Source organism: Aegilops tauschii, chromosome 5 (assembly GCF_002575655.3).
Source record: "Aegilops tauschii subsp. strangulata cultivar AL8/78 chromosome 5, Aet v6.0, whole genome shotgun sequence".
NCBI lineage: Eukaryota > Viridiplantae > Streptophyta > Magnoliopsida > Poales > Poaceae > Aegilops > Aegilops tauschii.
In genome coordinates this window covers 400,326,423-400,349,256 of record NC_053039.3, presented here as the reverse complement: position 1 = coordinate 400,349,256, position 22,834 = coordinate 400,326,423, and the positions used below count along the sequence as shown (strand labels likewise).

The 22,834-nt window shown below is 45.3% G+C and overlaps 3 protein-coding genes across 5 annotated transcripts; 2 read left to right on the top strand and 1 right to left on the bottom strand.

Annotated features, from left to right (window-relative positions):
* Positions 1 to 151: 151 nt before the first annotated feature.
* LOC109763329 (putative FBD-associated F-box protein At5g56410) lies at positions 152 to 4,344 on the top strand. 2 transcript variants are annotated; one of them, XM_073500498.1, is made up of 5 exons: positions 152 to 320; positions 514 to 572; positions 2,215 to 3,030; positions 3,127 to 3,282; positions 3,432 to 4,344. In XM_073500498.1, exons 3-5 carry the CDS (start codon positions 2,404 to 2,406, stop codon positions 3,864 to 3,866), a joined length of 1,218 nt encoding a protein of 405 aa, XP_073356599.1. In that variant the 5' UTR covers positions 152 to 320; positions 514 to 572; positions 2,215 to 2,403; the 3' UTR covers positions 3,867 to 4,344. The 2 variants fall into 2 exon arrangements, with proteins under 2 accessions (XP_073356599.1, XP_045084099.1); XM_045228164.2 differs by lacking the exon at positions 152 to 320 and having other exon boundaries at positions 439 to 572.
* A 3,457-nt stretch (positions 4,345 to 7,801) lies between these two features.
* LOC109763331 (uncharacterized) lies at positions 7,802 to 9,251 on the top strand. The gene is made up of 3 exons (XM_020322164.3): positions 7,802 to 7,910; positions 8,166 to 8,318; positions 8,700 to 9,251. Exons 1-3 carry the CDS (start codon positions 7,836 to 7,838, stop codon positions 9,249 to 9,251), a joined length of 780 nt encoding a protein of 259 aa, XP_020177753.1. The 5' UTR covers positions 7,802 to 7,835.
* A 950-nt stretch (positions 9,252 to 10,201) lies between these two features.
* Positions 10,202 to 14,126, bottom strand: LOC120965205 (uncharacterized). Of its 2 annotated transcripts, none has more exons than XM_040390583.3 (4): positions 12,285 to 14,126; positions 12,000 to 12,210; positions 10,922 to 11,875; positions 10,202 to 10,845 (listed from the first exon to the last, which is right to left on the bottom strand). In XM_040390583.3, the coding sequence occupies exons 2-4, from the start codon at positions 12,015 to 12,017 to the stop codon at positions 10,381 to 10,383; spliced, it is 1,437 nt and encodes a 478-aa protein (XP_040246517.2). In that variant the 5' UTR covers positions 12,018 to 12,210; positions 12,285 to 14,126; the 3' UTR covers positions 10,202 to 10,380. Both variants share the same exon structure in this region; 1 of them encodes a protein (XP_040246517.2).
* Positions 14,127 to 22,834: the final 8,708 nt, after the last annotated feature.

The following is a 22,834-nucleotide window of genomic DNA, read 5'->3' as shown; positions in this document are numbered from 1 at the left end:
AATAAAAAAAAGTAACTTTTTTTTGAGACATAAAAAAAAAGTAACTTGTTGCCATTGTGCCTCTGGCTTGCATTAGTAGGCCCGCAGCCCATCTATCTGTCTGGCCCAGCCAATTTGGCTCAAAATGGAACCGCGTGCTCCTCCACGACTCTATCTCTAGCATCGGCCGTCGGCCTCGACGTCATCGATCGTCGGCGCCGGCGCCGGCACGGTCTCGTCGGACGACTGCACCGCGGAAAGGCTGTTAGAGCTTGGCCCTCGTCCCCATCTCAGGCCTCCATCCATGCAGGATCCGCCGCCGCCGGGGGAAACCCAAGACCGTACGCCTCCTGCTCCCCTCCGCATCTTAGCCTCAGTTTTCCAACCCTGTTTAGATCTTAGCCTCAGTTTAGGATCATGGATAGGTCCAATTCTGCAGCAACGTTTCCGCTGTTTTTTTGTACTATGACCTGTTTGCTTGTGCTTGTATCCCACTGTTTTCTGTACTCTTATCATGACTCTGATGTACCCCAGATGTCTGCCAACAAGATGATACTTCTCAAGATGGCGGACTTATACCGGACCTTCCAGAGGTATAAACTGGATCCTAGTCTTGCCCCACCATAATAAACCTTATAATTTGGCCTCACAAGCGATAAACAATGATTTTCTCTTTCTATAAATCTAAACAATTATATCTATAATTTTGAACCACCAAAATATGTGATGTGTGTTATTTTCTAGATCTATTAGAAGTGTGATGATTTCTCTGGTGTCAGAATCTCCAACATATGCAATATATAAGCAGCTATACCGCTACATTTTCTGCCCTAGCCATACCTTGTGATGCAATGGAAACATTTCAGAGCTTGCCTGGTATACACAGAAACCAAAGGAACTCTATCTTCTTCCTCTGATTTTTCTCCAAGAATACACTACAAATGAGAGAATACACTTGGCACTTTTCTTTGCAAGACGTTGTTAATTGGACTTGTTCCCATGTTACTATGTTAGGCAAATTATATTATATAGAGTGCAATGTTTTGAAGAAAGCTGCTAGAAAAGGGCTCGGAAAGTGATTAATTAGAAAACATTCCTTGATGGAATTCATCACAGAATTGAAGTTTACCATGGCGTCTCGCTTGTCGAGATGGTCGATATGGACATATGGTTTGCCTAAGCCCTATGTTAAGCATATTTTATTCCTTATTGCATTTTTAAAACACAAGAAAATATTTCCCAAAATGGTTAATTAGATATTCTACCATGATGAGTCCATTGAATGATGACTTCAAATTCACCGTCGTGTCTGGCTTGCTGAACCGGTAGAAATGGATAGTGGTTTACCTACTTTGTACTATATGGATAAAAGTAAATGTACACGCATGACATGTCCATTCCCGAATGGCTCCTTGTTTCGCTAAGTGACGTGGAAGCCTGGTCGTGTCGAATATGGATACCTATTTGTCATATGTACTACTCCGTACTATGTGAATCCTAAATCAGAACCGTTATAGTTTGGACCAAATTATTTGGCCTATGTGGATGAATGTTTTTTGCAAGACATCTCCTATGAAATCATTGATTGGACTTGTTCCCGTGTTACCATGTTAGGCAAATCATATTCTATATAGTGCAATGTTTCGAAGAAAAGCGCTAGAAAAGGGCTCTGAAAATTATTTAGACAATATTCCTTGACGGTATTCATCACAGAGTTGAAGTTCACAATGGCGTCTGGCTTGTCGAGATGGTCGATATGGACATATGATTTGCCTAAGCCCTTTGTTAAGCAAATTTTATTTTTATTGCATTTTTAAATGCAAGAAAAGACTGCCCAAATTGCTTAATTAGATATTCTAGCATGATGACTTCAAATTCACCGTCATGTCTGACTTGTGGAGCCGATAGAAATGGACATGCGGTTTTCCTAATTTGTACTATGGATAAAAGTAAATGCGCACGTATGGCATGTTCGATCCCGAATCCTAACTGACGTGGCAGCCTGGTCGTTTCGAATATGGATACCTTTTTGTCATATGTACTACTATGTTATTCTTAAATCTGAACCGTTATAATTTGGACCAAATAATTTGGCCTATGTGGATGAATGCAGTGACTTGTTTACATCTTGTTTTAATAATATAATATATATTTGTAATATAGCAAGTTTTTGCAATCAGTTTATAAATTTCTTTTATAACCCCAATAATTGATCTCCCGTTCTTTTGTATACAGGATATCCGTCGACATATTCATGCCCTATTACCACTGCGGGATGCTGCCCGTGCAGCTTGTGCATCACACTCATTTCTGAGATCATGGAGATGCCATCCCAACCTTATCTTAAGTCACAAAGCACTAGGTTTAGATGGAGATCTCATCAGCAAAGTTGACAATATTCTTAAAAATCACTAGGGCATTGGCATGAAGAAACTAAGGCTTGAACTTTATGGTAACAAGGTCGATTCCTTTTATGTTGATAGGTGGATTCATATTGCTGTTACAGCAGGAGTTGAAGAACTCGCCATTATTATGCCGCATATTCCTGGGAAAGAAGAATACAATTTCCCATGCTCACTTTTATTTAATGGGGGTGAAAACTCAATTCGGTATCTTTACATTGCCATGTGTGCCTTTCGTCCCACGGCTGGGCTTGGTTGCTGGACAAAATTGACAAGGTTATTACTAAGTAATGTATGGATTGCTGATGATGAGCTAGAGGGCCTTCTTTCCAACTGTACTGCAATTCAACATTTGGAACTCAAGAATTGCAGTGAGATAGTTTTCCTGAAGATACCTTTGCTGGAGTGCCTTACGTTCCTGAGAGTGTCTCTATGCATAAATCTGCAAGTTATAGAGAGCGATGCTCCAAACCTCTCCACCTTTTGCCTGTTTGGTGGCTTAGTATCAATTCTATTTGGAAGTGATGTAAAGAATATAGAAGTGTCGTGCTTAAAATTCGGCCCGCCCAACATTGTCCGGTTTGCTCGAACGGAGCTTCTGTCCGGTGCGCCAGATGTTGAAAGACTTGTCATAACCTCGCCTAATGAGGTATATTCTGAAAGTTTAGATGAGTATAGACTAGCTGTTTGCATATAGCAGTTTTCATGCCTTGTCATATAACTAATCTGAGGTGTCTTTATGCAGATGGAAAGTACACCAATGCTATCTAGCAAATTCCTCCACCTCAAGTACTTGCATATTTCTCTAATTGCAAATGAAGCTATTTCACCAGCTTATGATTACCTTTCTCTGGTTTCTTTTATTGAAGCTTCTCCTTGCCTGGAGACTTTCATCTTTGAGGTAAGTTATCTCATTTTTATTTTCTTTTTCGAAAAGGGTAGTACCCCAGCCTCTGCATCACAGGATGCACACAGCCAAGTTATCTCATCTTGCAAGCATAGTGCGTATTGTTGAACTGCTGATGCGAGCATCTTTGGCTTTCCATGTAGGTACAGCAGCCTGACATGAAGCATGATTCTATTATCGGGGATTCCTCGCCTCTGAGACGGCTACCACAACACAGCCACAACAACCTAAAGAGTGTGACGATCATCGGCTTCTGCTCGGCGAAGAGCTTGGTCGAGTTGGCATGCCACATTATTGAGAACACGACATCGCTCGAGCACCTCACTTTGGACACCTCCCATGGCTGTCGGAGTCCTGGTGGGCGTAGCCTCGATAAACCTGACAGATGGTACTATACAGTGAGTGGTAGCCTCATGGCGGCCCCACCTGACAGGTGCCTCCCTATGTGGGGTCGTGGCATCGAGGAGTCTCGCAGGGCGCGTTTCGCAATCAGAAAACACATTGAGTGGAAAGTTCCCTTCGGAGTCGTGTTTGAAATCGTCGAGCCCTGCAGTCGGTGCTTGATGCCGAACTTTTAGATGCCCAAGTAGCATCATGCCGAACGGTGCTGTTTATGCTGCTTTATTTCCAAACTATCACTATCAGGTCTGCAAACGATGGTTGTGTGAGATTTCATAGGCCGTACTCTGTTTCGTAAACTATCAGAGGTGCCTCGTGTTTAATTATGTAAAAACTGTTGTACTAGTAGTGATTCCTGCAGACATATGAAGTCAGGGAAATGACTTTGCTGCGTTTTTCGTTGCTGTTTTCAGAGATATCAGAGGCCAGCGTGCTCTACTCATGGATGTTTTCCAGATTGTTATGTGTACTTCTGTACTTTAAGAATGCGGCGAACTCTTTAGCTGCTTATGAATCTCATTGATTTTGTGCATGTCAGTCTGATCAATATAGAAGGTGCATTATGTGGAAGTTGGAGCTTCCTACTGGTTTGTGGATTGTGAACAATCGTGACAGCATGAACCCCGCCTTCTCACTGTTGCCTCGCCGTCTGCTCCAAACAAGCTCCAGCATCTCCTTCTCTTCATCTTCTGCTTCTTGGTTGAACATAAAAAATTCCAAGGATTAGAATCCTCTCTCAGCGCGGGAGCTCGTCGCAGTGTCACGTTGAAGTCATGATTTTTGATGTTGCAAAAGCTCCCCTCAAACAATTTACTACTCGGCATATTCGACGAATGTGCGTTTCGAAACTTACATCCCTTTAACATCATCTTTATGAATAAAGACGCGCTAAATGAGTGGTGAAAAGGGGGCGACAAGTAGCAGGTGCATCGCTGAATGTCAATCTTAAACGGGGCGCCTCTTTCATTCGTGTCTTCTTCCTAGCGCTCCTCGTACCAGGCACGAGCTCCTACACGTCACGTTTGAGTTTTTTTTCCAGATTATATATATAAATGCTTGCGTCTCTACTATGTTCAAAAGGATAATTATTTGATTTTTTTACATAAAAAACTTTATTTCTCAGATAATCGTGAGATCGTTTACAACAAGATGAGAAATAAAGTCTAGGATTGCATTCTCCCAAACCTCAGAAGATCTACTAGATAGAGATGATTTGGCTATACAATCAGCTACACTATTAGCTTCACGGAAACACTTCGTCACTTCATATTGCACTTCGAACATGCCGAGTAGTAAATTGGGTCCTCGTCCCATTGACAATGTGGGTCCATTAGTTCTTCAACCTTTGTCAACATCGTTGCTCCCCTTGGGGTTATAATTTTGGGACTCACTTGATGGGACAAGGATCATGCCAGATATTAATTTGTTAGCCCGTACCTACTCGCCAAATGCATTCTTTTTGAAAGTTTGTATGCCTGATACAATACTTTGCCCAGTAAACCCTTCTTAGGGCCAGCATTCAATATGTTCCCGTCCGGATAAGTGACTGACAAAAAACTAACACTTTAAAGGTTTGCGTCCCACTGAACTACCACTTTTAAAAAAGTGACCAAAAACTACCAATTTTTTTAAAAATTTTGTGGCTAAAAACTATCACTTTCGGAAAATGACCTGTTTAGACGATTTAAACATGTTTATGACATGCGGGACCCACCCATTAGGGACGACATGGCGGCAAAGTCACCTTCGTTTATTTTGACCGTTACTACAGGTGGGGCCCACACGTCAGCATCAACCTTCTTCTTCCTCCTCCCCTCTCTCTATTTGGCATTTCAACAAACAGCTCACGAGCACCACCACGCTGCCGCCAGTGATGAGCTCTCCGCGCCGGCGAGAACACCGAAGAGTTGGGCCTACTAGCCATGGCCGACCCTGAGCTGCTCCAAGAGCTCGTCCAGAACATGATGAACAAGAAGGTCCACCTCGTCTTCCCGCCCAACAAGGAGTGCTTCGGCACCAGCGCGAGCATCGGGAAGGAGGACCCTCGCCTTGTCGATGCTGCCGCGGTCCAGGGGCTCCTCACCGACCTGCAGAGGCTGGCGTCGCAGCCGAGCCGTCGTCAACACGTCGTCCATGGAGAGACTGACCACCACCAGCATCAGTCGGGTCTTGGCTGGAACAGGAGCGTCGCGGCCGCGTTGGCGGGAACCAGCAGCAGCCGAGTCTTGGCTGGAACAGTGGCTGCCTGGCCAGGAGATGGAGGGGCGGGTGCTCGTCGGATCCCGCAGCACCGGCGACCAGCAGCTCCCTTGCCGGGAGATGGAGGGGCGGGTGCTCGTCGGATCCCGCGGCGCTGATGGCTAGCGGCTGCCTCGCTAGCCGGATCAAGCGACGGTGCGGTGCGGGGTCGGGAGGAGAGGCGGAGACGCAGAGGTGAGATTGGGTATTTAGAAAAAAATAAGGCTATTTTTTAGAATGACGAGTGGGCCACACCTGTAATAATGGTCAGCTTAACTGTCAAAACAATGGAATTGACTTTGCAACCGCATCGGCCCTGACGGGTGGGCCTCGCATGTCATAAACATGCTGAAATCATCTAAACTGCCATTTTTCTAAAAAAACGTGGTAGTTTTTAGTCACAAAATAAAATAATGGTAGTTTTTGGTCACTTTTTTAAAGTGGTAGTTCAGTAGGATGCAAACCCCTGAAGTGATAGTTTTTTGCCAATTACTTCATCCGGATAGTATTTTGCACTTAGAACTCATGCGCACAAAGACTCTAGATTCTGGAGCAAAGGCCAACATTGTTTTGCTAGTTAAGCAAGATTATAATTGTGAAGGTCTCTAAACCCCAAGCCTCCTTTTCTCTTTGGGATACACAATTTCCACATGTAAACCAATGCATTCTTTTCTTCTCTTCAATGTCTCCACACCAAAACCCTGCCAAGTCAAATGTTATTGATTTACAAATACCCTTGGGAAATTTAAACACTAACATAGCATATGAAGGAATTGATTGGGCCACTGCTTTCAATAAAATTTTCTTCCCTTGCATTGAGAGTACCTTTTCCTTCCAACCTTTTATTCTCTGACAAATTCTATCAGTAAGATGCTGAAAGCAATCACTCTTGTCCACCCCTACCATTGTAGAGAGACCAAGTTACTTATCTGAGAGTGCTTCCGTTAGAATGTCCTCTCTAATAATAACACTCGTGTTAGGGCCGAAGAATATGCTAGATTTTACCGTGCTTATAAGTTGTCCGGAGCTTGCACAATAAACATCCAGCACTCTTTTCAGCGTGCTTGCACTCTAAACATTTGCTTTCATGAGTATCAGTGAGTCGTCTACAAAAAGTAGGTGAGAAATAGATGGTGTATTATGACAAACTCGAATACCTTCCAAGCCACCCACCTCTTCTTCATGAGCCAACAAGAAAAGATAATGACTTGATCGTACGGTTGTGGAGTCCTAGATGGCTGTCAAATAATAAAAGGAAGATAAAAGAGAAACGAAAAAGGGTCGAAACAGCCGGCTGATTTCCTGGCTTCGTCAACCGCCTCCGACGCGGTCTGATCCCACATGATCGTACGGAGTGGAGCGTCCCCCTTTCACCACGCGAAGTAGGCCCGACCAGAGTCCCGGATGTCAGGTTGTAGGTGGACACGGGCCGCCCGCAGTGCCCACTTATAAGCCCACAAAAATCATGCTCGCGGTCACCCACGGGATTACCTCAAACTTATGTGGAATATGTGAGTAAATAGCATAAAACTACCACTTTTCGTCCTATGGTTCCAAAAAACCACCACTTTTTTGTTTGTGACTGATACCTACCACTTTTCTCGTCGGCTGTCTCAAAAAACCCAAATCGTCCGTCGCTAGCGTTTTAAACCGTTTTCTGACGGTCCGGGCCCGCCTGTCAGGCCACGTCAGCGCCGCGCGTGACGGCGAGGCCGGTAACGGCCGTTACTCAGACCAACCGGTGCGGTCGGACCGCACACGCTCGTGCGCTCATTAAGTGGTCTCCCTCCCTCTCACTCTGCTCCCCTGCCCGCACTCATTCCTCTGCTCTCACTCTCACTCTCTCGCTCCTCTCCTCTCTGCTCTTCGACGCCGGCGGCGACTTGCGCTGTGGAAGCTCCATCGCCGCCATGCCTTCCTGGAATGACGGGGATACGAGCTCAGAGGATGAGTGCGACATCACAAGCATGGACATGGCTCTTTGGGTAAGTTTTTCGATCTGCTGAGCTAGGGTTAGGGTTCATCTAGGAGCTAGATTAGGTTAGTGTTCATCTTGGTGAGCTAGGGTAAGCTTTGTTTACTGTTATTTAGTAGGCAGGGTTATGGTTGCTGTTTGAGCTATGTTTATGTATGCTTGAAAACTAGGGTTTGGGTTAGGGTTCTTGCTGGATTGGGGAATTAATTTGTGATCTATGTCTGGTTCTGTGAGCTAAGGTGATTTTGTTGATGTGTTCATGCAGGAGACCCCTGACACCACCGTGGAGCCTCTTTTCTGTGGCCAGCTGGAGCTTTCTGAACCCACCTGCATGATGCACCACATGAGGCCAATTAAGTGTGTGGCATTTGAAGGAACCTTAACTGGAAGGCGTTTCTATGGTTGTCCAGTGCAGCAGGTATAGTACCTTAATTGGAATCATTTTCTTCTGAACCCACACATGTATTTACAAGGATGACAAGTTGCTATTCTGAACCCACACAGTATTATGTTGACAAGTTGCTCTTCTGAACCTACACTGTATTATTTAGGATGAACTGCAATATGCCTTGTATTAAGGTATTGAGGGATATGGTTACTATCAAAAATGCTTATGTATAGGAAGCATATATCTGTGAATGTACTTGTACAAGCAGGTTGGGTTTCAGTTATAGTTTGAGTTATATTAAACAACATATTCAGTTTACTTAAGCCTCACCTTTAGTTTCTTAGTCTGATATGATTTGTTGTTATGAATTTGAGTGCACTTAGTGATGTATATTTCAATTTCCAAATGCAGAGTGAAGGTGTTAACTGTGGTGTTACTGAGTGGGTTGACAAGCCCTGGCATCCAATTCTTCAGAATTGCTTGTCCAGGCTGTGGGACATGTACCATGAACAGAATTGTGGCAGGGTAGTTGATAAGCAGAAGTATGAGAAGCATTTGGCCAAGCTTAAGACTGAAAATGACAAGCTGTGCATTGAGTACACAAAGCTTGTCCAAGATGTATCCAAGATGTTTGATTGGCAGGATGGTAGGGTAGGCCACATGGATAACCAGAAGGCAGTTGAGGAGGATGAATTTGAGAAGAAGAAGAAAGAGGTAGAAGAGAGAGCTAGGTTGGAGGTTCAGATGGAGAAGCTCAAACTTGCCAAGGAACAAAGGTGCATTTTACAGAGTCAAGCTGACATTATCAAGAATACCAGGAAGGCAAAGAAGGAGGTTGAACAGGAGAGAGATTTTCTTAAGATAGAGAAGGCCAAGCTTGAGCATGTGGTGAATGAGCTGCTGAGTGATGGGCATGCAAGCAAGGAGAAACTTGAGAAAATCAAGGCCATCCTTGATTCATGAAGTGTGTTCTGCAGATGGTGAAGTACATCCAAGGCCTTTATAAGTATGTGGCCTAACAATCTGATGTGAAGATATGGGGTGTACATTTTGGGGAATGTGAAGCTAATCTAGTCTATGTCTATGCCAATGTTAAGAACTGTAGTTATGCTGCTAGAACCTTTAATGCTAAGTTATGAACTAAGTTGTAATGACTGTTCTGCCTGTATTTGAACCTCTTCTGCTATGTTATGGAGTCAGTGATAAGCACTGCTGGAGTATGCTATGTGTCTTTTTATGTTTAAAAGGTAGTTATGTTTATTAGTGCTTTGTACCTGGGCTTTGTGGCCCAGTTATATTTACAAACCTAGGCCTACTCCACCCACCCTCCACTGCTCATAAATAGCCTACTCCACCCACCCTCCTCCCTCCAGAACACAGCCGCCACACCCCACCTCTAGAAACCCTAGATGGATCCAGAGCTTGGGGAGGTGACAGATGAGGAAGAGGAGGCAGTGCAGGCAGTGGATGTGAGGAGGCAAAGGGCTCGCCCTGCAGTGCAGGCAGTGGAGTGGGAGCCGGAGTTCAAGAGGAGGCTGGCAGAGAAGATCTTGGAGAAGTGCAACTCAGATGAGTTCACAGTTCTTGTCCCGGGCGGCAGGCGCAAGAGCTCAGGGAAGATCATCAGGTGGGCTAGGAGACAGGCAGTACTCGCTCCTCACCCTTCTACTAGAGCAAAGTGGTGTCGTTTCTTCGATCGTTACGATTGAGAGTTGTTGGTAGTAGTTTTTTTAAGTATGAATGAGAGTCTGAGCTATGTATCCCTTCCATTTCTGTACAACTCTTTGTATGAAAGAAAGTTTGGATGGTGGAATCTATGAATGTTTGAATAAATGAACCAATGTTTGCATCAGTGTTGTCTGAATCTACCCAGAAGTCACAAACACTCAGGTTTCATAATGCAACCACTTAGGTTTCAGCAAGCAAATACATAGGTTTCATAAATGCAAACACTCAGGTTTCAGGAAGCAAATACATAGGTTTCATAATGCTAACACTCAAGTTTCAGCAAGCAAATACATAGGTTTAAGGTTGCAAACACTTAGGTTTCAGCACTCATACAACAAGACAACTTTCTCAAATGTTGGAATCTTCAGTAGTTACCACTAGCTGTGAAATATGCCTTCCACTTTCCAGTTGGCTTCCTAACCCTCTTGGACCCAATCTCCATCTCAGAGTTGGCAGCTTGCCTTGGAGCATTGAAAACTGTGTACCCTCTACTAGCTGTTGATGCTCTGGTGTTCTTTGCTGGAGAAGCAATGGATGACCTTGTGTTCTTGGCTGGTGAAGATGTGCTAAGAGCCCCTGTCTTCTTGGTTGCTTTGGTCTTCTTGGTTGCTTTGGTCTTCTTGGCAGGTGCTGATGTGGCTGGTGCTGGAGTAGCAGAAGCAGCTCCCTTGTTCCTCTTTGCTGGTCCTGGAGTAGTTGTGGCTATTGCACGCCTCTTCCTAGCTATGGCTGGTGCTGATGGTGCTGATGGTGGTGGTGGGGATGGGGGTGGGGGTGCAACCACACCTGTAGAAGCTCTGGTAGATGAAGAGTAGTATGACCTATTCTCCTGCACATTTAACAAAGCAAATTATAATTAAACCACCTAGCCTATGAAACAGAAGTTTCTTTATCAATAAGTATACCTGGTGATTATTCTTTCTCATCTGCAATTTGGGTTTTAGTGGAACGCCACAAGTGGTATATCTGTGACCTTGCATATTGCAATTGCTACAGGTCACTGTCCCAATTCTTGATGTATCCTTCTTGGCAGGCACCTCAAAATGTACTTTCCTCCTAGCTGTCTTCTTTTTACCCTTCTTTTCTTTGAATATTGGAGGAGATATGTCATCCCCCATGGTGTGTGGCCAACAATCAGGGCCTGGAACAGGGTATATAATATGCTTGTAGGTTTCACAGTAGAGGGGCTTCTTGAAGAACTCATGGCCAAAATCTTCAGGGTGTAGCTTCACCTTCTGCATTGCTGCTATAGCATGACTACATGGAACAGCTGTCATATCCCACCTCCTGCAGTCACAAGTGTAGTTGTTTAGGTTTACACAGTAGGTCTTTTCTGAACTACTTGTAACTTGCCAAATTCCTGGTCCAGCCATATATGCATCACAATATTTTGCCCACTTCTTGGCCTCCTCCAATATCTCAGAGTAAGTGGGTGTGATATCCCACCTACATGTCTCTGTCTTCACCCTAATCTTCTGAAACTTGATCATGAGTTTTTTCCTAATTCCTTCAAGCATTGTCCTTATGGGCTTGTTCCTAACATCCAGAATAATCCTGTTGAAAACTTCACTAAGATTGTTTACAACAAGGTCTGTCTTGCATATAGTATCCATTCTATGCCTGGCCCAAGTATGGACTGGTATGTTGGACAACCACTTCCATGCCTCCTCACTCACTTTCTTCAATGCTTCCATGCCCAGATCATGCCCATGCTTAGTGAAAGAATATGCAGCCTGGTCTAGATGTTTTTTCAATTCATCCCCTCTAAACCCAGCTGATTGGAAGTTGGCATATATGTGTCTTAAACAAAATCTTTGAGGGGAATCAGGAAATACATCCTCTATTGCATTGAGCAGACCCTGTTCATTGATTTTGTATGAATAACTAGTGAAGTAAGTAGAGAAAGGAAAAGCAGAACATAGTGCAAGGAAAAGCAGTACATAGTGAAAGGAAAAGCAGTCAAATCATGAAGAGTAGTTGTACCTTTTTCCTGTCTGGCATAATTGTGTAGGGCCCAAACTTGTTGCCACTACCAATTACTGTCCTTCACTGTGTAAGAAACCAAGTCCAACTATCTGTCTCCTCCTTGTCAACAACACCAAATGCAATAGGGAAGATGTTGTTGTTGCCATCCCTCCCTGTTGCTGCCAGGATTTGCTGCCAGTGCTTAGTTTGATGAAGCATCCATCAAGACCTGCATTTTAAGCCATTAGTAAGCAGCAACATGTAATGCAATCCCTATTTAAGCACTATACAGACTAGATTTACCTATGAAAGGCCTGCAACCATTTAGGAACCCCTCCTTACAAGCAAACAGACAATAAAACATGTAATGAAACCTTGGGGTAGGTGCTGGGTGGAGTTCAAATTCCTTTGTTGTCACAACACACCTACCACCAGGGTTTGTGTCCAAAACACATTGCAGATAGTCTCTTAACCTGTAGTATTGTGTCTTGTGATCCCCTTGCACAACATCAACTGCTTTCCTCCTTGCCCTGTAGGCCAAACTTTTTGGAACATGTACTCCAAATTTCTTTTTTGTATAACTCAGTATAGTCTCAACACCTGCACCAGGATTGGATCTTACAGTATCCTCAACAGCCTTTGCAACCCACTTCATGGTAACCTTTGTGTTCTCTCCACTTGCTCCACAGGTGTGATCAAGATTCATCTTCTTGATGCTAAAGGTTGACTCATGGGCAATCTTAGAAGCAGTAATATAAAACTCACAACCATGCTTTCTATCTGAGCACCAGGCTATGATCCTACTTGGATCATTCCTATGGTACTCAAAGTTCCTAAGTGTCCTAACATGGTAGTTTCTCAATGCTTCTCTGAACTCTACCACATTCAGAAAGCACAAATGAATCCTAAACTGTTCATGTGCATCAGGCCTAGAGGAATCATACCATATTCTCTCCTTCTTCTTCTTCAATTTTCTCTTGCTGCCACAAGGCAACCTAGGTGCATCATCTTCTTCATCATAAATACCTTCATCACCTGGAAAGCAGAACTCATCAGCTTCTGGCACGAAATCTTCAAACTTTTTGTGATCTGGCTCACTGTGTGATCTGCTTGTTGGGCCTTGTTTCCTCACAGGTATCTTCTGTGCCACAGTTTTCACATGATCTGAAACTTCTTCTTCATCATCTTCTTCAGAACCATTTGGCTCCTGCCAAAACTCTGAGGGTTCAGAAGCACCCCCAAAATAATGCTCAGCCATCTCTTCCTCTTCCCTGTAGTGCTGACTTGTTCCTTCACCACCTTCATCTTCTCCCCTAGCCCAAGACTTGTATGAAATTTTCTTCCCTCTGTAATCACCCCTGAAAAACTCAAAATCTGAAGAGGATTTGTCCAACTCATCTTCATCTTGATCTTCATCTTCTGCTTCAATGCCTTCAATTTCAACTGCCTCTTTTCCCTTGTTGAAATTACAACTCTGCCGTGTGTTAAAATATGGATCAACAGGCACAACTAGAGGCTGTGAAGAATTTGAGACAGGGTAAAGGACACCTTCTTGGGAAACACTATAAACAATGGGATCACCAACTTGACTCAGTGGAATCTGCTCTTCAAGCAAGGTGTGGTCCATGTTTGCATCTGCTGGATTTGGGTCACTAGCCTCTCTCACTGTTATGTTCAATACTTTCTTCTCAGCAAACAAATCTAGCATCTCCTCCACCTTCTCATCACTGTCCAAAACCTCAATCCCCTCCAGCCCCTTACCCTCATCCTTAACATATGACAGATAGGCATCCAACCCATAGCCCTCAAGTTCAATAAGTGCTAACAAAAACAGGTAATTCATTTCTGATAAGGACTTCCTTTCCATGTTGTCTCTACCCTGAAAATGCAGCCTCAATTCCCATACTTCATCATCCAAACTATGCAAAAAAAGAAACAACACATTCAGATTTCTTCACATTTTCAAGTTAAAAAGTATGCAATAGTTTCACTTGCACAACATATCATCCAAACCTAAACCCTAATTCATATATTGAGTACAATGTATACATAATAATATACCAAAGAAACTAATTCATTAACGATATAAGAAACAAATCCTAACCCTAGTTCATAAATAAACTAAGAAAAATAATTAAAACAATTCATAACTTACTCCACGCCACCAAGTGAGGAGGTCCACTGGTGCCCGCCTTCTGGATCCGCGTGGATGCATTTGGCCACTGCCCTGGCCGCGCGGAACGCCGGCGACATCTGGACCTCCTGCGTCGGTGGCCCAGACGAGCGCTGGGTCGGGAAACTTGCGCTGCCTAGCCACTTGTTGACCTCGGAGTGAGCACCGCCCTCGCCGCTGGCTGTCGCCCCAGGCTCGCCGTCGTCCTTCTTCTTCGCCGCCGCCATCGTCGGGGGAGACAGAGAGCACGGGGGGAAGGAGGAGCGAGAGAGAGAGAGATGCTGCCGACAAAGAGAGAACGGCAGCGAGCGAGCGGGTGCGGTCCGACTGCACCGGTCGGTCCGAATAACGGCCGTTAACGGCCTCGCCGTCACGCGCGGCGCTGGCGTGGCCTGACAGGCGGGCCCGGACCATCAGAAAATGGTTTAAAACGCTAGCAACGGGCGATTTGGGTTTTTTGAGACAGCCGACGAGAAAAGTGTTGGAAATATGCCCTAGAGGCAATAATAAATGGTTATTATTATATTTCCTTGTTCATGATAATTGTCTATTGTTCATGCTATAATTGTGTTATCCAGAAATCGTAATACATGTGTGAATACATAGACCACAACGTGTCCCTAGTAAGCCTCTAGTTGACTAGCTCGTTGATCAACAGATAGTCATGGTTTCCTGACTATTGACATTGGATGTCATTGATAACGGGATCACATCATTAGGAGAATGATGTGATGGACAAGACCCAATCCTAAGCATAGCACTAAAGATCGTGTAGTTCGTTTGCTAGAGCTTTTCCAATGTCAAGTATCATTTCCTTAGACCATGAGATCGTGCAACTCCCGGATACCGTAGGAGTGCTTTGGGTGTGCCAAACGTCACAACGTAACTGGGTGACTATAAAGGTGCACTACGGGTATCTCCGAAAGTGTCTGTTGGGTTGGCACGGATCGAGACTGGGATTTGTCACTCCGTATGACGGAGAGGTATCTCTGGGCCCACTCGGTAATGCATCATCATAATGAGCTCAATGTGACTAAGGAGTTAGCCACGGGATCATGCATTATGGTACGAGTAAAGTGACTTGCCGGTAACGAGATTGAACAAGGTATTGGGATACCGACGATCGAATCTCGGTCAAGTAACGTACCGATTGACAAAGGGAATTGTATACGGGATTGATTGAATCCTCGACATCGTGGTTCATCCGATGAGATCATCGTGGAACATGTGGGAGCCAACATGGGTATCCAGATCCCGCTGTTGGTTATTGACTGGAGAGGCGTCTCTGTCATGTCTGCATGTCTCCCGAAACCCGTAGGGTCTACACACTTAAGGTTCGGTGACGCTAGGGTTGTAGAGATATTAGTATGCGGAAAGCCGAAAGTTTTTCGGAGTCCCGGATGAGATCCCGGACGTCACGAGGAGTTCCGGAATGGTCCGGAGGTGAAGAATTATATATAGAAGTCAAGTTTCGGCCACCGGGAAAGTTTCGGGGGGTCACCGGTATTGTACCGGGACCACCGGAAGGGTCCCGGGGGTCCACCGGATGGGGCCACCTATCCCGGAGGGCCCCATGGGCTGAAGTGGGAAGGGAACCAGCCCCTAGTGGGCTGGGCGCCCCCCATGGGCCTCCCCCTGCGCCTAGGGTTGGAAACCCTAGGGGTGGGGGGCGCCCCACCTGACTTGGGGGGCAAGTTTCCCCCCTGGCCGCCCCCCCCCTTGTAGATGGGATCCAGGGCCGGCGCCCCCCAGGGGGCCTATATATAGTGGGGGGAGGGAGGGCAGCAGCACCACAGCCCCTGGCGCCTCCCTCTCCCCCTACAACACTTCACCCTCCCGCTTGCGCTTGGCGAAGCCCTGCCGGGATCCCCGCTACTTCCACCACCACGCCGTCGTGCTGCTGGATCTCCATCAACCTCTCCTTCCCCCTTGCTGGATCAAGAAGGAGGAGACGTCGCTGCTCCGTACGTGTGTTGAACGCGGAGGTGCCGTCCGTTCGGCACTCGGTCATCGGTGATTTGGATCACGACGAGTACGACTCCATCAACCCCGTTCACTTGAACGCTTCCGCTCACGATCTACAAGGGTATGTAGATGCACTCCTTTCCCCTCGTTGCTAGTATACTCCATAGATGGATCTTGGTGATGCGTAGGAAATTTTAAAATTCTGCTACGATCCCCAACAGTGGCATCATGAGCCAGGCCTATGCGTAGTTACTATGCACGAGTAGAACACAAAGCAGTTGTGGGCGTAGATGTTGTCAATTTTCTTGCCACTACTAGTCTTATCTTGTTTCGGCGGCATTGTGGGATGAAGCGGCCCGGACCGACCTTACACGTACGCTTACGTGAGACAGGTTCCACCGACTGACATGCACTAGTTGCATAAGGTGGCTAGCGGGTGTCTGTCTCTCCCACTTTAGTCGGAACGGATTCGATGAAAAGGGTCCTTATGAAGGGTAAATAGAAATTGGCATATCACGTTGTGGTTTTACGTAGGTAAGAAACGTTCTTGCTAGAAACCTATACAAGCCACGTAAAAACTTGCAACAACAATTAGAGGACGTCTAACTTGTTTTTGCAGCATGTGCCTTGTGATGTGATATGGCCAGAAGATGTGATGAATGATATATGTGATGTATGAGATTGATCATATTCTTGTAATAGGAATCACGACTTGCATGTCGATGAGTATGACAACCGGCAGGAGCCATAGGAGTTGTCTTTATTTTTTGTATGACCTGCGTGTCATTGAATAACGCCATGTAAATTACTTTACTTTATTGCTAAACGCGTTAGCCATAGAAGTAGAAGTAATCGTTGGCGTGACAACTTCATGAAGACACAATGATGGAGATCATGGTGTCATGCCGGTGACGAAGATGATCATGGCGCCCCGAAGATGGAGATCAAAGGAGCAAAATGCGGCCATATCATGTCACTATTTGATTGCATGTGATGTTTATCATGTTTTGCATCTTATTTGCTTAGAACGACGGTAGTAAGTAAGATGACCCCTTATAATAATTTCAAGAAAGTGTTCCCCCTAACTGTGCACCGTTGCGAAGGTTCGTTGTTTCGAAGCACCACGTGATGATCGGGTGTGATAGATTCTAACGTTCGCATACAACGGGTGTTGACGAGCCTAGCATGTACAGACATGGCCTCAGAACACACGCAATACACTTAGGTTGACTTGACGAGCCTAGCATGTACAGACATGGCCTCGGAACACGAAAGACCGAAAGGTCGAGCATGAGTCGTATAGAAGATACGATCAACATGGAGATGTTCACCGATCTTGACTAGTCCGTCTCACGTGATGATCGGACACGGCCTAGTTAACTCGGATCATGTTTCACTTAGATGACTAGAGGGATGTCTATCTGAGTGGGAGTTCATTGAATAATTTGATTAGATGAACTTAATTATCATGAACTTAGTCTAAAATCTTTACAATATGTCTTGTAGATCAAATGGCCCACGTTGTCCTCAACTTCAACGCGTTCCTAGAGAAAACCAAGCTGAAAGATGATGGCAGCAACTATACGGACTGGGTCCGGAACCTGAGGATCATCCTCATAGCTGCCAAGAAAGATTATGTCTTAGAAGCACCGCTAGGTGAAGCACCCATCCCAGAGAACCAAGACGTTATGAACGCTTGGCAATCACGTGCTGATGATTACTCCCTCGTTCAGTGCGGCATGCTTTACAGCTTAGAACCAGGGCTCAAAAGCGTTTTGAGAAACATGGAGCATATGAGATGTTCGAAGAGCTGAAAATGGTTTTCCAAGCTCATGCCCGGGTCGTGAGATATGAAGTCTCCGACAAGTTCTTCAGCTGTAAAATGGAGGAAAATAGTTCTGTCAGTGAGCACATACTCAGAATGTCTGGGTTACACAACCGCTTGTCTCAGCTGGGAGTTAATCTCCCGGATGACGCGGTCATTGACAGAATCCTTCAGTCGCTTCCCCCAAGCTACAAGAGCTTTGTGATGAACTTCAATATGCAGGGGATGGAAAAGACCATTCCTGAGGTATATTCAATGCTGAAATCAGCGGAGGTGGAGATCAAAAAGGAGCATCAAGTGTTGATGGTGAATAAAACCACTAAGTTCAAGAAAGGCAAGGGTAAGAAGAACTTCAAGAAAGACGGCAAGGGAGTTGCCGCGCCTGGTAAACCAGTTGCCGGGAAGAAGCCAAGGAATGGACCCAAGCCTGAGACTGAGTGCTTTTATTGCAAGGGAAGTGGTCACTGGAAGCGGAACTGCCCCAAATACTTAGCGGACAAGAAGGCCGGCAACACCAAAGGTATATGTGATATACATGTAATTGATGTGTACCTTACCAGTACTCGTAGTAGCTCCTGGGTATTTGATACCGGTGCGGTTGCTCATATTTGTAACTCAAAATAGGAACTGCGGAATAAGCGGAGACTGGCGAAGGACGAGGTGACGATGCGCGTCGGGAATGGTTCCAAGGTCGATGTGATCGCCGTCGGCACGCTACCTCTGCATTTACCTACGGGATTAGTTTTAAACCTCAATAATTGTTATTTAGTGCCAGCTTTGAGCATGAACATTGTATCTGGATCTCGTTTAATTCGAGATGGCTACTCATTTAAATCCAAGAATAATGGTTGTTCTATTTATATGAGAAATATGTTTTATGGTCATGCCCCGCTGGTCAATGGTTTATTCTTGATGAATCTCGAACGTGATGTTACACATATTCATAGTGTAAATACCAAAAGATGTAAAGTTGATAACGATAGTCCCACATACTTGTGGCACTGCTGCCTTGGTCACATTGGTGTCAAACGCATGAAGAAGCTCCATGCAGATGGGCTTTTGGAGTCTCTTGATTACGAATCATTTGACACGTGCGAACCATGCCTCATGGGTAAGATGACCAAGATTCCGTTCTCCGGAACAATGGAGCGAGCAACCAACTTATTGGAAATCATACATACTGATGTGTGCGGTCCAATGAGTGTTGAGGCTCGCGGAGGATATCGTTATGTTCTCACTCTCACTGATGATTTAAGTAGATATGGGTATGTCTACCTAATGAAACACAAGTCTGAAACCTTTGAAAAGTTCAAGGAATTTCAGGGTGAGGTTGAGAATCAACGTGGCAAAAAAATAAAGTTCCTGCGATCAAATCGTGGAGGAGAATATTTAAGTCACGAATTTGGCACGCACTTAAGGAAATGTGGAATCGTTTCACAACTCACGCCGCCTGGAACACCTCAGCGAAACGGTGTGTCCGAACGTCGTAATCGCACCCTATTGGATATGGTGCGATCTATGATGTCTCTTACCGATTTACCGCTCTCATTTTGGGGCTATGCTTTAGAGACTTCCGCATTCACTTTAAATAGGGCTCCGTCGAAATCCGTTGAGACGACACCGTATGAATTATGGTTTGGGAAGAAACCTAAGCTGTCGTTTCTAAAAGTTTGGGGATGCGATGCTTATGTCAAGAAACTTCAACCTGAAAAGCTCGAACCCAAGTCGGAAAAATGCGTCTTCCTAGGATACCCTAAGGAAACCATTGGGTATACCTTCTACCTCAGATCCGAAGGCAAGATCTTTGTTGCCAAGAATGGGTCCTTTCCGGAGAAAGAGTATCTCTCGAAAGAAGTGACTGGGAGGAAAGTGGAACTTGATGAGGTGATAGTCACCCCTTCCGAACCGGAAAGTAGCGCAGCGTGGGAAGATGTTCCTGTGGTGCCTACACCGACTGGGGAGGAAGTTAATGATGATGATCATGAAGCTTCGGATCAAGTTACTGCTGAACTTCGTAGGTCCACAAGGACACGTTCCGCACCAGAGTGGTACGGCAACCCTGTCCTGTAAATCATGTTGTTGGACAACGGTGAACCTTCGAACTATGAAGAAGCGATGGCGGGCCCGGATTCCGACAAATGGCTAGAAGCCATGAAATCCGAGATAGGATCCATGTATGAAAACGAAGTATGGACTTTGACTGACTTGCCCGATGATCGGCGAGCCATAGAAAATAAATGGATCTTTAAGAAGAAGACAGACGCGGATGGTAATGTGACCATCTATAAGGCTTGACTTGTCGCTAAGGGTTATCGACAAGTTCAAGGGGTTGACTACGATGAGACTTTCTCACCTGTAGCGAAGCTGAAGTCCGTCCGAATCATGTTAGCAATTGCCGCATTCTATGATTATGAGATATGGCAAATGGACGTCAAAACGGCATTCCTTAACGGCTTTCTTAAGGAAGAATTGTATATGATGCAGCCGGAAGGTTTTGTCGATCCTAAGAATGCTAACAAGGTATGCAAGCTCCAGCGCTCCATCTATGGGCTGGTGCAAGCATCTCGGAGTTGGAACATTCGCTTTGATGAGATGATCAAAGCGTTTGGGTTTGCACAGACTTATGGAGAAGCCTGTGTTTACAAGAAAGTGAGTGGGAGCTCTGTAGCATTTCTCTTATTATATGTGGATGACATACTATTGATGGGAAATGATATAGAATTCTTGGAAAGTATAAAGGCCTATTTGAATAAGTGTTTTTCAATGAAGGACCTTGGAGAAGCTGCTTATATATTAGGCATCAAGATCTATAGAGATAGATCAAGACGCCTCATTGGTCTTTCACAGAGTACGTACCTTGACAAGATATTGAAGAAGTTCAATATGGATCAGTCCAAGAAGGGGTTCTTGCCTGTATTGCAAGGTGTGCAATTGAGCATGGCTCAATGCCCGACCACGGCAGAAGATAGAGAAAAGATGAGTGTCATCCCCTATGCCTCGGCCATAGGGTCTATTATGTATGCCATGCTGTGTACCAGACCTGATGTAAATCTTGCCGTAAGTTTGGTAGGAAGGTACCAAAGTAATCCCGGCATGGAACACTGGACAGCGGTCAAGAATATCCTGAAGTACCTGAAGAGGACTAAGGATATGTTTCTCGTTTATGGAGGTGACGACGAGCTCGTCGTAAAGGGTTACGTCGATGCTAGCTTCGACACAGATCTGGATGACTCGAAGTCACAAACCGGATACGTGTATATTTTGAATAGAGGGGCAGTAAGCTGGTGCAGTTGCAAGCAAAGCGTCGTGGCGGGATCTACATGTGAAGCGGAGTACATGGCGGCCTCAGAGGCAGCACAGGAAGCAGTCTGGATAAAGGAGTTCATCACCGACCTAGGGGTGATTCCCAATGCGTCGGGCCCGATGACTCTCTTCTGTGACAACACTGGAGCTATTGCCCTTGCCAAGGAGCCCAGGTTTCACAGGAAGACCAGGCATATCAAGCGTCGCTTCAACTCCATTCGTGAAAGTGTTCAAAATGGAGACGTAGATATTTGTAAAGTACATACGGACCTGAATGTAGCAGATCCGTTGACTAAACCTCTCCCTAGAGCAAAACATGATCAACACCAGAACTCTATGGGTGTTCGATTCATCACAATGTAACTAGATTATTAACTCTAGTGCAAGTGGGAGACTGTTGGAAATATTCCCTAGAGGCAATAATAAATGGTTATTATTATATTTCCTTGTTCATGATAATTGTCTATTGTTCATGCTATAATTGTGTTATCCGGAAATCGTAATACATGTGTGAATACATAGACCACAACGTGTCCCTAGTAAGACTCTAGTTGACTAGCTCGTTGATCAACAGATAGTCATGGTTTCCTGACTATGGACATTGGATGTCATTGATAACGGGATCACATCATTAGGAGAATGATGTGATGGACAAGACCCGATCCTAAGCATAGCACTAAAGATCGTGTAGTTCGTTTGCTAGAGCTTTTCCAATGTCAAGTATCATTTCCTTAGACCATGAGATCGTGCAACTCCCGGATACCGTAGGAGTGCTTTGGGTGTGCCAAACGTCACAACGTAACTGGGTGACTATAAAGGTGCACTACGGGTATCTCCGAAAGTGTCTGTTGGGTTGGCACGGATCGAGACTGGGATTTGTCACTCCGTATGACGGAGAGGTATCTCTGGGCCCACTCGGTAATGCATCATCATAATGAGCTCAATGTGACTAAGGAGTTAGCCACAGGATCATGCATTACGGTACGAGTAAAGTGACTTGCCGGTAACGAGATTGAACAAGGTATTGGGATACCGACGATCGAATCTCGGGCAAGTAACGTACCGATTGACAAAGGGAATTGTATACGGGATTGATTGAATCCTCGACATCGTGGTTTATCCGATGAGATCATCGTGGAGCATGTGGGAGCCAACATGGGTATCCAGATCCCGCTGTTGGTTATTGACTGGAGAGGCGTCTCGGTCATGTCTGCATGTCTCCCGAACCCGTAAGGTCTACACACTTAAGGTTCGGTGACGCTAGGGTTGTAGAGATATTAGTATGCGGAAACCCGAAAGTTTTTCGGAGTCTCGGATGAGATCCCGGACATCACGAGGAGTTCCGGAATGGTCCGGAGGTGAAGAATTATATATAGGAAGTCAAGTTTCGGCCACCGGGAAAGTTTCGGGGGTCACCGGTATTGTACCGGGACCACCGGAAGGGTTCCGGGGGTCCATCGGGTGGGGCCACCTATCCCGGAGGGCCCCATGGGTCGAAGTGGGAAGGGAATGTGACTCCCCCGATTTGACCGTACACTAATCATGCACGCAAATGTGTACGATCAAGATCAGGGACTCAAGGGAAGA

Coding starts and splice junctions, on each gene's coding strand:
- LOC109763329 (XM_073500498.1), top strand. CDS start 2,404: ATGAAGAAACTAAGGCTTGAACTTTATGGTAACAAGGTCGATTCCTTT. Junction 3,031..3,126: donor TCATAACCTCGCCTAATGAG/GTATATTCTGAA, acceptor GTCTTTATGCAG/ATGGAAAGTACACCAATGCT. Junction 3,283..3,431: donor TGGAGACTTTCATCTTTGAG/GTAAGTTATCTC, acceptor CTTTCCATGTAG/GTACAGCAGCCTGACATGAA.
- LOC109763331 (XM_020322164.3), top strand. CDS start 7,836: ATGCCTTCCTGGAATGACGGGGATACGAGCTCAGAGGATGAGTGCGAC. Junction 7,911..8,165: donor GCATGGACATGGCTCTTTGG/GTAAGTTTTTCG, acceptor GTGTTCATGCAG/GAGACCCCTGACACCACCGT. Junction 8,319..8,699: donor ATGGTTGTCCAGTGCAGCAG/GTATAGTACCTT, acceptor TTCCAAATGCAG/AGTGAAGGTGTTAACTGTGG.
- LOC120965205 (XM_040390583.3), bottom strand. Junction 10,846..10,921: donor TGAGAAAGAATAATCACCAG/GTATACTTATTG, acceptor TTAAATGTGCAG/GAGAATAGGTCATACTACTC.